The sequence below is a fragment of the Lampris incognitus genome, chromosome 14, assembly GCF_029633865.1.
Source record: "Lampris incognitus isolate fLamInc1 chromosome 14, fLamInc1.hap2, whole genome shotgun sequence".
NCBI classification, from domain to species: Eukaryota; Metazoa; Chordata; class Actinopteri; order Lampriformes; family Lampridae; genus Lampris; species Lampris incognitus.
This window is the reverse complement of record NC_079224.1, coordinates 6,143,444-6,158,161: the sequence shown is the minus strand read 5'-3', so window position 1 is coordinate 6,158,161 and position 14,718 is coordinate 6,143,444. Positions and strand designations below refer to the sequence as shown.

Genomic DNA, 14,718 nt, shown 5'->3' with positions numbered 1-14,718 from the left:
GTATCCAGCAGCCACTGACAATGTCCAGACAAAATGAACATGCATATTCTGAACAGCTCAAAATAGATGATGTGGTCATGATTACATGACGGGCAGCTGGGACCGTGGTAACACACAATATCAGCTGGGACCGTGGTAACACACAATATCAGCTGGGGCCGTGGTAACACACAATATCAACACTGTGGCTGCCTAGAAAGTTTTGTAGTAACACAATAATGACAGTTTGTGATGTGAAACGTGTACGTCATGTTACAGCAGTTCCTTGACAGCAAGATAAAAACTGAAACTAGTTTGGAGGGCGGAACAGCTGGAGTAACACAAAACCAGCTCACTGGCACACCCTGGTGGCACAAATGTGGCACTTAAAAAAACAGACGACAAATCTGCAGCACTGAAATGAGAGGAGACCTAAACCCTGTTAGTGCTTTCATACCAAAACCACGTGACTGCAGGCCAGTGGAGAGGACGCGAGGACACCTCCCCTGCCTGAAAACAAGAGCGGGAAGTCCACGTGTTCGGGTGTGTTTTCGCTCAGTTACCAGCGGTAACAGTTTCCAAAGGAAGCTCAACATGTGGACTGCTGAACATGAGGCCTGGCCTGGCAGAGCCGTTCCACTATCAAGTGCCAGACAATCCTCTGAGAGGAGTGGGAGAAGAATGGTTGTGTGCGAGTCCAGGAACATGACTCACCTCCTCAGCTTCTGATCCCCCCGCCAGCAGCCATGTTTCCATGTCAAACGAGCTAGAGTTTGTTACGCAACAGTCAAGTCAAGTACACGAAGACGTTACGGCCGAGTCGCTGCCTTTTATGATCCATTCTTCACCGTGTGCAGCCTGCCATGATAACGCTGGCACCGGACGGGCCGAGACTCTTTCCCGTTTCCTCTCAGTGTTGGGCGTGTAGGACCCATTACCATAATGGAATTTTCTTTCAATAATAACGTTTCAGATTATGGAGAATGTGCTGTGTGCTACGGCCCCGCTGTTAGATGCCAACCAGGCACCTCAATCTGACCAACCGGCATTGTAGTACAAGATTCAAGCACAGAAGAAGAGCGATGAAGAAATGCCTCCTTGACCAAAATGTCCCTTTTTCACTTTTGCTGAAGCAGTTGCATGGATTAGTATGCTTGTGAGGGTGAAAAGACCCTCAGTCCATAACAGACCAGGTGTCCGACACGTCCCGACACTGTTCTGCAGCGAGACCAGGTTTTTACTGCTGCATCGACGCAACACTGGTTTAGGACGTGAACCACCGAAGTCTTCCCTGCACGTGTTTCTGTCACTTCAAACTCGGGTAGTTTTATGCAAGTTACTACACGAAGTATCCGGACTCATCAGCTCAGGTTTATGGCTCTAGCTAGTACGTAAGAAAGGTAACAAAAAACAAAACTTTAACGATACCAATCTTTCTGTCAGTCTCACCTAACGTCTTCTTTCCTCTAGAACAGTGCTTCCTTCTTGTGTTGCTGCTGTGAGAACAACGTCAACACCCATGTGGGTCACAGCACAGGCATGTCACGCCAGTCTGTGAGCGGTCAGCCGGCGGCGTTCCCAGCAACATTACTGGGAACGCCTTCCCTCAAGTAATCATGTCTCCGATACCAGTAAACTGCTGAGGCTCATTTGCATGCACGCCATTTTAGTTCTGGGCTGGCTAAGCTGAGCAAGACAAAGGCCAGTGACTGTCCGTGACAAGTCTTTTTCCCCTTTTTCCCCCCAGTTGTACTTGGCCAATTACCCCACTCTTCTGAGCCGTCCTGGTCGCTGCTCCACCCCCTCTGCTGATCCGGAGAGGGCTGCAGACTACCACATGCCTCCTCTGATACATGTGGAGTCGCCAGCCACTTCTTTTCACCTGACAGTGAGGAGTTTCACCAGGGGGACGTAGTGCGTGGGAGGATCACGCATTCCCCCGCCCCCCCGAACAGACACCCCAACCAACCAGAGGAGGCGCTAGTGCAGTGACCAAGACACATACCCAGATCCGGCTTCCCACCTGCAGACACGGCCAAATGTGTCTGTAGGGACGCCCGACCAAGCCGGAGGTAACACGGGGATTTGAACCGGCGATCCCCGTGTTGGTAGGCAACGGACTAGACTGCCACGCCACCCGGACGCCCCCGTGACAAGTCTTTTTCGATGCTTCATTGCATTTTCTTTGTTTTCTGTGACCGTCTTTCTGTTCATCAAAAGTTACTTAAACAGCCACGGCCTCACTGCAGCACGCTGGCATTTCCCAGCATTGACACACTGACACTCAAGTGCAGAAAATGTATTCAGTTTCTACCTAACGGCAGTGCCAGAGGGTGTCCGGTGTCCCGTAAGCCTCTCAGGTGCACGGTCTGCGCTTACCTTTCCTTGTCCTAGAGAAGAGCTTGGTGCCAGCAGGGGCCGGGTTGGACGATGAGCGGAAGATGCCGCTGAAGCTCAGGCGCCGGGGGGATTTGGGCAGCGAGTCCTGGTTGGATGGGTAAGGGAAGATGGTTTTGGGGGAACCTGGGCTTGTTTTAGATTGCACTGGTGCAGACAGCGGACAAGCAGGCAGACTGGTGCTGGTTGGGCCTCTCACAAACACTCCTCTGGTGGGACTGGGCGCAGCGTCTCCCTGAGGGGGAAGAACATCAGAGTTTTCCTCGCGTCCTTCTGAAGACCTGGTTTATGTGCAGTGCTCTTACAGTGTCACGATGGTCAGTGATAAGCTGCACGGATTATTTGCAAAACTCCACAAAAACAGGAAAAACAAATGTGAATCAGCAAGAAGCAGAGACAACATGTATTGTAAAATGACAGGAAGCACTTGGTCTGGGACCACACCAGTCATTTCTTCTTTTCCCAGATAAGACACCGAGTAGTCAGCAGCATCATATTACCTCATGCAACCAATAAATAAAAAAAGCAGCAAAATCACAACACTGACTAACAGAAAACTACTGGGTCATAACTGCAGACACAGAAAGATGAATCAGTTCATGTGGACTCGACGTTTAGTGGGAGAAATGTTTCTTCATCATCTCAGTGACCTCTTCAGCCTCACCTGCCTGCAGCTACCCCACCCTCATAACAATACAGTGGCATGACGCCTTTACTCACCCTGCAGCTGTAATGCTTGGAACAGGACTTTTTGGTCATTTATTGTACAGCCCTATCACAAGGCTGGTCACCCGGCCAATTACCCCCCTCTACCGTCCCAGTCTCTGCTCCACCCCCTCTGCCGACCCAGGGAGGGCTGCAGACTACCACATGCCTCCTCCCATACATGTGGAGTCACCAGCTGCACCTTCTCACCTGACAGTGAGGCGTTTCACCAGGGGGACGTAGCGTGTGGGAGGATCCCGCTATTCCTCCCAGTTCCCCCTCCCCCCCGAACAACCAGAGGAGGCGCTAGTGCAGTGACCAGGACACATACCACTTCCCACCTGCAGACACAGCCAATTGTGTCTGTAGGGACGCCCGACCAAGCCGGCGGTAACACAGGGATTCGAACTGGCGATCCCCATGTTGGTAGGCAACGGAATAGACCGCTACACTACCCGGACGCCCCCCAGCACACAGATTTAACACACAACTTCTCTCCCATGTCTCCATTTTTCAATAAGCAGCTGCATCATGTCCTACGGTGGGACAGCCGGGCAGGGCGATGCACGGTACCCTCATCTCCCTAGGGGCTGAGGTCCCTAACAGCACCACGCTGCATACCGCCAGAAGAGCAGCAGCCAAAGCAGGGTGGAGCAGCACTTGTTTCAGTTGAAGAGGAGCAGCACAATATCCTTCCATATGAGCAGAACAAGGTGTGCAGCTTTATGTTTACAGCGTCAACATCATGAAAGCACTTAGAAATACCCAGAAACACCCCACTTTCCCTGAAAAGCCGCTGAAACAAAACACGAGCAAGGCCAACTAATCCAGCTAGACAGGCCCCTCCCACTGCTGACTCACCTCCCATCGCTGACCCACCTCCCACCACTAACCCACCTCCCACCTCCCACTGCCGACCAGCCTGCAGGGCTGTGCAGGCTGCAAGACTCCCGACTGTGTGAGGGCAACGGCAGAGTGCAGGACTAGGACATGCAATGTTTGCCAATATTAAGAACTTAAGTCTATATATACAGAGCACACAGTAAAATGTAGCAGGAGTGTTTCGATGACGTCACTTAGGGACAAGTTTTTAGGAAAACATAAAATACATCGCACGATGGTTCACAGAGCAGACAGCAATTACTGCTGTGTGGGAAAAACAACAAGAGGAAAAAAGAGAAAGAGTTGTTTTTATCTAGTCTGTTCAGCGAATGGTGCAGACAGTATTTGCTTAAGGCCGGCCATATTGCATACACACATTTTCCTCTGGGCCAATCAGGTGACGAGTCTGTGAACGACGGCACACACCCATCTCTTCTGTTTGACAACAACCCTGTCATTGTGCAAGAGCACGTTAAGGCAAGTGAGCCGGCAGAGGCTCACTGAAATATACACACACACACACACACACACACATATATATATAGTATACACACACACACACACACACACACACACACACACATATATATATAGTATACACACACACACACACACATATATATATATAGTGTAGAGGGGCTCAAGCAGGAGTCATGACAACTTTCTCTTTCGGCTACACAACGTGCACCATTTATTCCTTCCACCATTACAACAACAACAAACCACCCGCACAGCGGAAGTGTGTCACTGTAAACCTGAACCGAGGAAACAGCAGCTGTAAACTAACGTTCCTACCAGCTCAATAAGGGGAATTATGTACCCCCATAACCACTACACACGTCCCCCCAGAATTCGCCTTAATAGTAAAAGTCCCTGTGGCGAGGGGGGTGGATCTCTCTGCCCCAACGGCTCCGCTGAACAGGAGCTGGGGGCTGGTTAACCGCAGGCAAAGCAGCAGAGTCCTCACAGCTGGACCGGGGAAAGGGAGGGGCTGGGGAAGAAGGGGGCGGCTCGCCGGGGGAGGGGGGCAGGGCCGGGGGGCGCCCCCGCCGTGGGGGCAGGGCCAGACCAACAGGGCGGTCTAAGTCCAGGTGAGCAGGCCTGAGGCGGTCCACAGAAACCCGCTCCAGCCTGCTGCCAACCTCCACCACAAAGTGCTTATGTCCAGTGTCCCGTACCCGAAATGGGCCGTCGTAGGGTGGCTGCAGGGGACCGCGGTGCGCGCCGTGACGGATGAAAACACACCCCGCCGACGCAGCTCCGTGGGGACATAGGACTGAGAGCCGCCATGCTGAGAAGTGGGGAGGAAGCCCTGGCTTCCTCCTGCAGCGCAGTCCGTTGGCAGCTGGCGGACCAGGGAGCTGTGGCGGTGGGAAGGAAATCCCCCGGGACCCGAAGTGGCTGTCCGTAGACCAGTTCGGCGGATGAGGACTTGAGGTCCTCCTTGGGGGCCGTCCTGAGCCCAAGCATGACCCAAGGCAGTTTGTCGACCCAGCGGTCGTCCTTGAGGGTAGCCTGCAATGCGGCCTTCATCGAGCGATGGAACCTCTCGACCAATCCATTCGCCTGAGGGTGATACGCTGTGGTGCGATGGAGCCTCACCCCTAAACCCGAGGTGATCTCCTCCCAGAACGCTGACGTGAATTGCGGCCCTCTGTCCGAGGAGAGGTCAGATGGGGTGCCAAAGCGGTCACCCAGGTTCCGATGAACGCTCGGGCAACCTCAGGCGCTGTCGTGGACGAAAGCGGGACGGCCTCTGGCCATCGCGTGGTCCTGTCGACCATGGTGAGCAGGTATGTGAAACCACGGGAGGGGGGTAGGGGGCCTACCAGGTCCACATTCACGTGGTCGAACCTCCTCTCAGGTACCGTGAAAGGTATCAGGGGCGCTTTGACGTGCCGGAGCACTTTGGAGCGTTGGCACTCCACACAGGTGTCAGCCCAGTCCCTCACATCCTTTTTGAGTCCATGCCAGACAAACTTTGCCGCCACCAACCTCTGTGAAGGCTTTCTGCCAGGGTGAGACAGCCCATGGACTGCGTCGAAGACCCGTCGCCTCCAAGCAGTCAGAACAACTGGTCGGGGCTGACCCGTAGAGACGTCGCACGGAAGCGTGGCGCCGGCGTCGTCGAAAGCCACATCCTCCAACTGCAGCCCTGTGTCGGCGGTCCTGCATGCCTGCACTCCTGGATCGGCGGCCTGGTCAGCCGCCATCTGGCTGTAGTCGAGTCCCAAATGGGCGGCACCAGCGATGGCCCGGGAGAGACAGTCGGCGACCGCGTTGGACTTCCCAGCGACATGCCTCACGTCGGTGGTAAACTCTGAGATGTAGGCCAACTGTCGCTGCTGGCGGGCTGACCAGGGCTCTGCCACCTTGGCCATCGCGAACACCAGCGGTTTGTGATCGACGAAAGCCGTGAACTGACGGCCCTCCAGTAGGAAACGAAAGTGCCTAACAGCGAGGAAAAGGCCAAGCAGCTCACGATCAAAGCTGCTGTATTTGCGCTCCCTCAGGTTCAACTGCCGGCTGAAGAAGGCGAGCGGCTGCCACGCACCGCTCACCCACTGCTCGTAAACCGCGCCGACAGCGTAGTCCGAAGCATCCGTCGTGATGGCGATGGGCGCTCCAGACACAGGGTGTGCCAGCATCGCCACGTCAGCCTGGGCGGCCTTCACATCCTTAAAAGCCTTGTCCTGCTCTGCAGACCAGTCCACAGCTTGTTTGGGGACTTTGCCCTTCAGAGCCTCACATAGGGGGCGGAGGAGATCGGCAGCCCGGGGGATGAACCGGTGGTAGGAGGACACCATGCCAATGAACTCCCGGAGGGACTGGGCTGTGTGTGGGCGTGGAACGTCTGCGACAGCCTCCGCCTTAGATGGAAGGGGGGCCGCCCCATCCTTGGTGACCCGGTGGCCCAGGAAGTCGATGGTGCTCAGACCAAACTGGCATTTGGCCGGGTTAACTATCAACCCGTGCAGGCTGAGTCTCTCGAAAAGGGCTCTGAGGTGGGACAAGTGCTCGGACACGGAGGTGCTAGCGACCAGGATGTCATCCAGGTACACAAAGAGGAAAGGCAGGTCCCGCAACACTGAGTCCATGAGGCGTTGGAAGGACTGCGCGGCGTTCTTAAGCCCAAACGGCATGCGCAGAAACTCGAACAGTCCGAACGGAGTTGTCACAGCCATTTTGGGGACATCAGCGGGATGGACGGGCACCTGGTGGTATCCACGGACGAGGTCCACCTTGGAAAAGATCACTTTCCTAGCCAGGTGGGCAGAGAAATCTTGGATGTGAGGGACCGGGTAGCGGTCCGGTGTTGTTGCGTCATTGAGCCGACGGTAGTCACCACATGGACGCCACCCACCACCAGGCTTAGGCACTATGTGGAGGGGTGAAGCCCACGGGCTGCTGGAGTGGCGGATGATGCCGAGGCGCTCCATGTTCTCAAACTCCGCCTTGGCGACAGAGAGCTTGGTCGGGTCGAGGCGCCGAGCTCGGGCGTGCACCGGCGGGCCGGTGGTGACGATGTGGTGCTCAACCCCATGTTTGGTCATAGATGACGAGAATGTGGGCTGAGTGAGGTCAGGGAACTCGGAGAGAAGATGGAGAAACACGTCCTCGTTGGAGAGCATGCTGGACAGCCTGACGGAGCCTGTATCGCTGAGTGCACACGCATGTGAAGCGAAGGTGACGGCGTCAGTCAGGCGTCGATTCCTGACGTCCACCAGCAGCCCATGAGCACAAAGGAAATCTGCACCGAGGAGGGGAAATGCCACTTCGGCGGTGACAAAATCCCAGCTGAACCGCTGTCCGTTCAAACACATGTCAATGTGCCTCGTGCCGTACGTACGGATAGAGCTGCCGTTAGCAGCTTCCATGGGAGGGCCGTGAGCGCCCGACAGGGCGTCCACACTCGATGCAGGTACGACACTCCTCTGCGCCCCAGTGTCGCATAGGAAACGCCGCCCCGAGGTGGAGTCTCGCAGGAAAAGTAGCCTGTTGTCCTCCACGCCGACGCCCATGGCCACTAGTGAGCGCCGGCCTTGGCGTTTCCCGACTAGCTGAAATTGCACGGGGAGGTGCACTTTTTCGCCCTGGCCCCGAACTTTGCATGGTAAAAGCACAGGCCGGGCTCCTGTCGCCGACCGGGGGTTGCCGTGGCGACCACCATGGAGTCACCAGGTGGTGGCGTGTGGGGGTGGGCAGGGGTGAGCGCGGACGCGCAGTGCTGCTGTCGGCTGGCCAGGAAGAACTTGTCAGCTTCTTCAGCTAGCTTGCGGCAATCGGTAATGCTTGTGTTAGCCAAAGCGGTCCGCACCTGAGCAGGCAGTTGTCGCAGAAACAGTTGGACAAAGAGGAAATCAGGCGTGTGCGCCGGTCCCAGCAGATTCAGCATTGTGTCCATGAGCTCGGATGGCGTCTGTCACCCAAGCCTTGCAGAGAAAAGAGGCGGTGGGCCCTCTCGGCGTCGGAAAGTTCAAACATCTTCAAGAGGTGATCTTTGAGCCCCTTGTATTTGTCTGCCGCTGGAGGATTTGTGAGGAGACTCACCACTCTAGTTGCAGTCGAACACCCGAGCGCCGATACCACGTGGTAGTATTTAGTAGCATCATCCGTTATTCTGCGGATAGCAAACTGCGCTTCCGCCTGGGCGAACCACGGCGTTGCCGATGACTCCCAGAACTCTGGCAATTTGAGAGAAACCGTGTTGATTTCGTCAACCGTGTTCGTTCGAAAGATTGTCTCTGATAACTACCAAGAGACAAACGTCGGGGTCACCAGTGTAGAGGAGCTCAAGCAGGAGTCGTGACAACTTTCTCTTTCGGCTACACAACGTGCACCATTTATTCCTTCCACCATTACAACAACAACCCAAAAAACCCGCGCAGCGGAAGTGTGTCACTGTAAACCCGAACCGAGGAAACAGCAGCTGTAAACAAACGTTTCTACCAGCTCAATAAGGGGAATTATGTAGCCCCATAACCACTACAATAGTATATATATACGCACACACACACACATACATATATGTATGTATATACACACACACAAACACACACACACACACAGTGGTGCTTGAAATTTATGAACCCTTTAGAATTTTCTATATTTCTGCATAAATATGACCTAAAACATCATCAGATATTCACACAAGTCCTAAAAGTAGATAAGAGAACCCAATTAAACAAATGAGACCAAAATATTCTACTTGGTCATTTATTTATTGAGGAAAATGATCCAGTATTACATATCTGTGAGTGGTAAAGTATGTGAACCTGTAGGATCAGCAGGTAATTTGAAGGTGAAATCAGAGTCCGGTGTTTCCAATCAATGGGATGCCAGTCAGGTGTGAGGGGGCACCCTGTTTTATTTAAAGAACAGGATCTACCACAGTCTGGTCTTCACAACACGTTTGTGGAAGTGTCCCATGGCAAGAACAAAGGAGATGTCTGAGGAGCTCAGAAAAAGTGTTGTTGATGCTCATCAGGCTGGAAAAGGTTACAGAACCATCTCTAAAGAGTTTGGACTCCACCAATCCACAGTCAGACAGATTGTGTACAAATGGAGGAAATTCAAGACCATTGTCACCCTCCCCAGGAGTGGTGGACCATCCAAGATCTCTCCAAGAGCAAGGTGTGTAATAGTCGGCCAGGTCACAAAGGAACCCAGGGTAACTTCTAAGCAGCTAAAGGCCTCTCTCACATGGGCTAATGGTAATGCTCATGAGTCCACCATCAGGAGAACACTGAACAACAACGGTGTGCATGGCAGGGCTGCAAGGAGAAAGCCACTGCTCTCCAAAAAGAACACTGCTGCCCGTCTGCAGTTTACTAAAGTTCACGTGGACCAGCCAGAAGGCTACTGGAAAAATATTTTGTAGACGGATAAGACCAAAACAGAACTTTCTGGTTTAAATGAGAAGCGTTATGTTTGGAGAAAGAAAACTGCATCCCAGCATAAGAACCTTATCCCATCTGTGAAACATGGTGGTGGTAGTATCATGGTTTAGGCCGGCTTTGCTGCCTCTGGGCCAGGACGGCTTGCCATCAGTGATGGAACAACAAATTCTGAATTATACCAGCGTATTCTTAAGGAAACTGTCAGGACATCTGTCTGTGAACTGAATCTCAAGAGAACGTGGGTCATGCAGCAAGACAACGACCCTAAGCACACAAGTCGTTCTATCAAAGAATGGTTAAAGTGATACTGACATCAATCTGAAAAGTGCCATTGATAGGCTGTGTTCCTATCGATAGGCTGTGTTCCTATTGATAGGCTGTGTTCCTATTGATAGGCTATGTTCCTATTGATAGGCTGTGTTCCTATTGATAGGCTGTGTTCCTATTGATAGGCTGTGTTCCTATTGATAGGCTGTGTTCCTATTGATAGGCTGTGTTCCTATTGATAGGCTACGTTCCTATTGATGGGCTGTGTTCCTATTGATAGGCTGTGTTCCTATTGATAGGCTGTGTTCCTATTGATAGGCTGTGTTCCGAGTTGGGATGTGACCACGGAGCAATTCAGTGGCCAAAACAGCGCGTCTGCGGCCACTTGAGAGAGATCTGTGATTGACTGTAGATGGTGTCCAATGACAAACTGTGGCCGGTGGATACGCAGACACCAGTCAGTCTGCATATAGGGTGTGTCCCTAGCGAGATGCTATAAAACCACGGAGAAGCCCTTCTTTCACCCCCTCCTGCTAGCTACCTGGCTCCAGTTTGTGCTGTTTTGTTGAGACTTTATTATCGATCTTGCTACGACGTATTGCTCTCTATCTATCTATCTGTCTATCTATCTTATCTATCTATCTGTCTATCTATCTATCTATCTATCTATCTATCTATCTATCTATCTATCTATCTATCTATCTATCTATCTATCCGTCTGTCTGTCTGTCTGTCTGTCTATCTATCTGTCTATTTATCTATCTATCTAACAGTTATTTGTACCATCGAACATATTATTCGCCAAGTTGTATTGCACTGCTGTGCCGTAGGCCTACCACCATCTTTTTCTACGGCAAGTGACGAGCGGTACCGAGCCCCACCCATGCGATCACCCAGGGAGACAGTAGCCAATAGCTTTGAATTCATAAAACCACGCCCATTTTCGGTTATGATTCAAACTCCCAATGTTAAAAAATGTGTTCAGAAAGGGCACGTCAGCCTCTCCTTAAAGAAGAATAAAGTTCATGTTTTGGAACGGCCAAGTCGAAGTCCTGACCATCCAATCGAAATGTTGTGGAAGGACCTGAAGCGAGCAGTTCATGTGAGGAAGCCCACCAACATCCCAGAGTGGAAGCTGCTCTGTACGGAGGAACAGGCTGACATTCCTGCAAGCCGGTGTGTAGGACTGATCAACAGTTACCAGAAACGTTTAGTTGCAGTCATTGCTGCACAAGGGGGGGGGGGGGGGTCACTCCAGATACTGAAAGCAAAGGTTCACATACTTTTGCCACTCACAGATATGTAATACTGGGTCATTTTCCTCAATAGATAAGTAACCAAGTAGAATATTTTGGTCTCATTTGTTTAACTGGGTTCTCTTTATCTACTTTTAGGACTAGTGTGAAAATCTGATGATGTTTTAGGTCATATTTATGCAGAAATATAGAAAATACTGAAGGGTTCACAAACTTTCAAGCACCACTGTATGTATGTATGTGTGTGTGTGTATATATTTATATATATATATTATTCCAATGAGTCAAGTAAATTCTTTGAGACAGTACAGGCCTGTTTCATGCGTCTCTCACTCATCAGCTGCTAATGTGTGTGTGTGTATATATATATATATATAAACTTAGCACAAAAAGTAAGGAAATGTGTGTTTGGTAGATTATGTCTTTGTTGTAACGATGCTTCTTGGCAATAAATCTTATATCAGGCACCTGATTGTCAGCACCTGGGGTGCCAGAAGCTCAAAACAAGAGTCAATATCAACAGCAAGATAAGCTGTTTGGCATTGGCAGAGAAGATTTGGCAAATTTTTCATGGTCGCCACCCACACACTCAGCTCTGCTGCTCATCCCATAAATGCATGTTCCTTACACATGTGGCCCCATTTAAAAGGCAAATAAACAGGCTTTCCAACAGTATAAGATTTACTGCCAAGAAGCATTGTTACAACAAAGAAATAATCTACCAAACACACATTTCCTTACTTTTTGTGCTAAGTATATATACACACACATACACATGACAGCTGATGATTGCTTATGGCATGAAACAGGCCTGTACTGTCTCAAAGAATTCACTTGACTCATTGGAATAATATATATATATATATATATATATATATATATATAATGACGTTATACTTAACTGACTAATGCCTGTAGTTAATTTTCCGTTTCACTTTTGCCCTGTATTATGGTCAGAGAGCAGGGTGGGCTGCAGGGTGGGCTGCAGGGTGGGCTGCAGGGCAGCACCCCTGTGGCTGGCCGGGACTCATTCTGCAGGACAGACGCTTGCACAGGTCTCAATCCCCCGTCCCTCTTACCACCAGGATACCCTGTTCCCCCTAAAACAATCTAATATTTATACTAGATTGTACTTAATTTTCCTACTAAGACGAAATATGATGTTCTCCTTCACATGGGTCAATTTCCTGCATGTGATCACACCGTACCTGGGCGTATGGGCTGGATACTACATACTGCAACACAGCATACTGGAGTATCATCCACTGTAAGACAGTGCAATCCCTTAAACACTAAGGGTGGACAGCAGACACGAGATAGTCCTTGGTAATATCTCACTCACCGAGATCGAAAGGATAATGTGGTCGAACCGCAGCAGAATACACCAGACAACAAGAAATCCATAATCCGCACGAAGAGCGGCGAGAACATAAAATCGTTGGCAAGCGAGGGAAAGAATACTACAATTACATGACACCATTAACGTACCTTGTGAGTGGCATCTTTGGTTGAAACGCCAGTCTCAGCATCCGCTTGCGGGGAGGTAAACGCGCTGAAGTCCTGCACAGAACAGACAGAACAGACATTTGTTGTGAGGAGGGGCTGAGGCCGACAGCGATGACTCAATGCTCAGGAAGCACCACAGACAAACCCAGCAGCGTGTTGTGACAGGTACCGTGCCTCCCCAGCACGCCACAAAAGCTTTGATTTTAGCTCTTAAAATGCCAAAAAAAACAAGAGCCCAGGGACTTTTCCGAACGGGCCGGGAGGAGTTAAGGGCAAAAGGAAAAAAAAAACCTGTCACAGAACCTGCTGTAGGTTTTCAACGGTCAAGTCCGAAGAGGAAAATCGTGTTTAACCACCACTGATGCAGGCCGACCGTGGTGCAACACCTGACGTGCTCCGTCTTCCCCATACCAAGGACTCGGTTGTAGTTTCCATTTAGGTGGAGGGGAGATAAGATCGAGCTTCTGGTGCAGCGAGCTGGTGTAATTGCGCAATAGCTGCACGACCATACAGATCTGTATCGAGCCAAAGTTCAGCTTTATCATCCTGTGTAGTAGGACACGATGAGGTTCCCGCACGCTGGCTTACCCCTCGTGTTGTCCACACATTGTGTACACCGCCCTGGTCTTCAGAGTCGTCCCTGAGCCGCCTTCATTAAACCTCTCAATTAAAGCAACGGGCCGTCATTCAAACAAGCTGTCACTCATAGGGGCGGAAGAAAATATCAACACACTCGAGGATGGTGATATTATCTGCCGTGATACTGCATCGATTCTCAAAACCACCACATCGATTTTTGTTTACATGCTCATGACAAACGTGTCGTGTTGTGTGTAACCCCACGGCCGCTAGACAACAGTGTTGTAATCCGTCTTCAGCCACGTGACTCTTCCACTGCAACACAACAACGTGAACCGAGACAGGAAGTAGCATAAGCACAAAGAACACAGGCCTATGAAACCACAACACATCAGGATATATTGACTCACATCCCCGTATCGTGATACGCACCGTACCGCCAGGTCCTCGCCGACACACAACCCTCCTGCCCAAGAAACAACCCGTCAGCCATCACAAACTGTGGGCCTATCTGGGTTCTCCCTCTGCACAGTGCAGAAAGACTGCATTTAATCAGTGGACACCCCTCGTTTTTGTAGGGTCACACATGACCCACACATGTCTTGGGGTCACACATGACCCCTAGTGGTGTACAGCTTTCATGGACATATGAACACAAACACTGCTTGACTTGTTGTAATGCAGGAAAAGTCGTCACATTTCAGGTTGAAAAAAGATCATTTAGAGTCTTTTCTCTGCTGGTAAACTCGGCTATGGGTCATTTCGACCCGTAAGACAACAGAAGGGTTTTAACACAAGGACACGCCCCCCCAAAAAAAACCAAACAAAAAACTAACAACACTACAGACCCACAGAGTATGTACACATGGAGGCATGTGTTACAGACACAGTCCAGAAAGTGCCGGATAACACAAGACTGTAAGGTGTATATGGGCGGGTCAGCTGGTCAGCAGCCTGACTGCATGTTACAGAAAGGGTTACTGACACGGGTGGTGTGGGATCTGGTGCTCCGGTAAAGGAGGGGGCGACAACACAACATGAGAAACCCACACCTCTTGTGGACATGACTGACATCTATCACGAGATCTGATGACAGCCACCCCAACACCGTTTATCGCCCAGCTAAAGTGAATTAATCCAGACGAAGCTCACTGTCTGTAGGCCAGATGAAGTTCACTGTCTGTAGGCCAGATGAAGCTCACTGTCTGTAGGCCAGATGAAGCTCACTGTCTGCAGGCCAGATGAAG

General features: G+C 51.0%; 1 protein-coding gene across 1 annotated transcript in view; it reads right to left on the bottom strand.

Annotated features, from left to right (window-relative positions):
- The window catches only part of LOC130123528 (5'-AMP-activated protein kinase subunit gamma-1-like), a 44,015-nt gene that overhangs the window by 26,223 nt on the left and 3,074 nt on the right, over nt 1-14,718 (bottom strand). Inside the window, exons 2-3 of the mRNA XM_056292719.1 lie at nt 12,875-12,946; nt 2,359-2,611 (exon numbers count right to left, since the gene is read on the bottom strand). Of these exons, the coding sequence (XP_056148694.1) occupies nt 2,359-2,611; nt 12,875-12,946 (325 nt within the window). The remainder of the gene's footprint in view (nt 1-2,358; nt 2,612-12,874; nt 12,947-14,718) is intronic.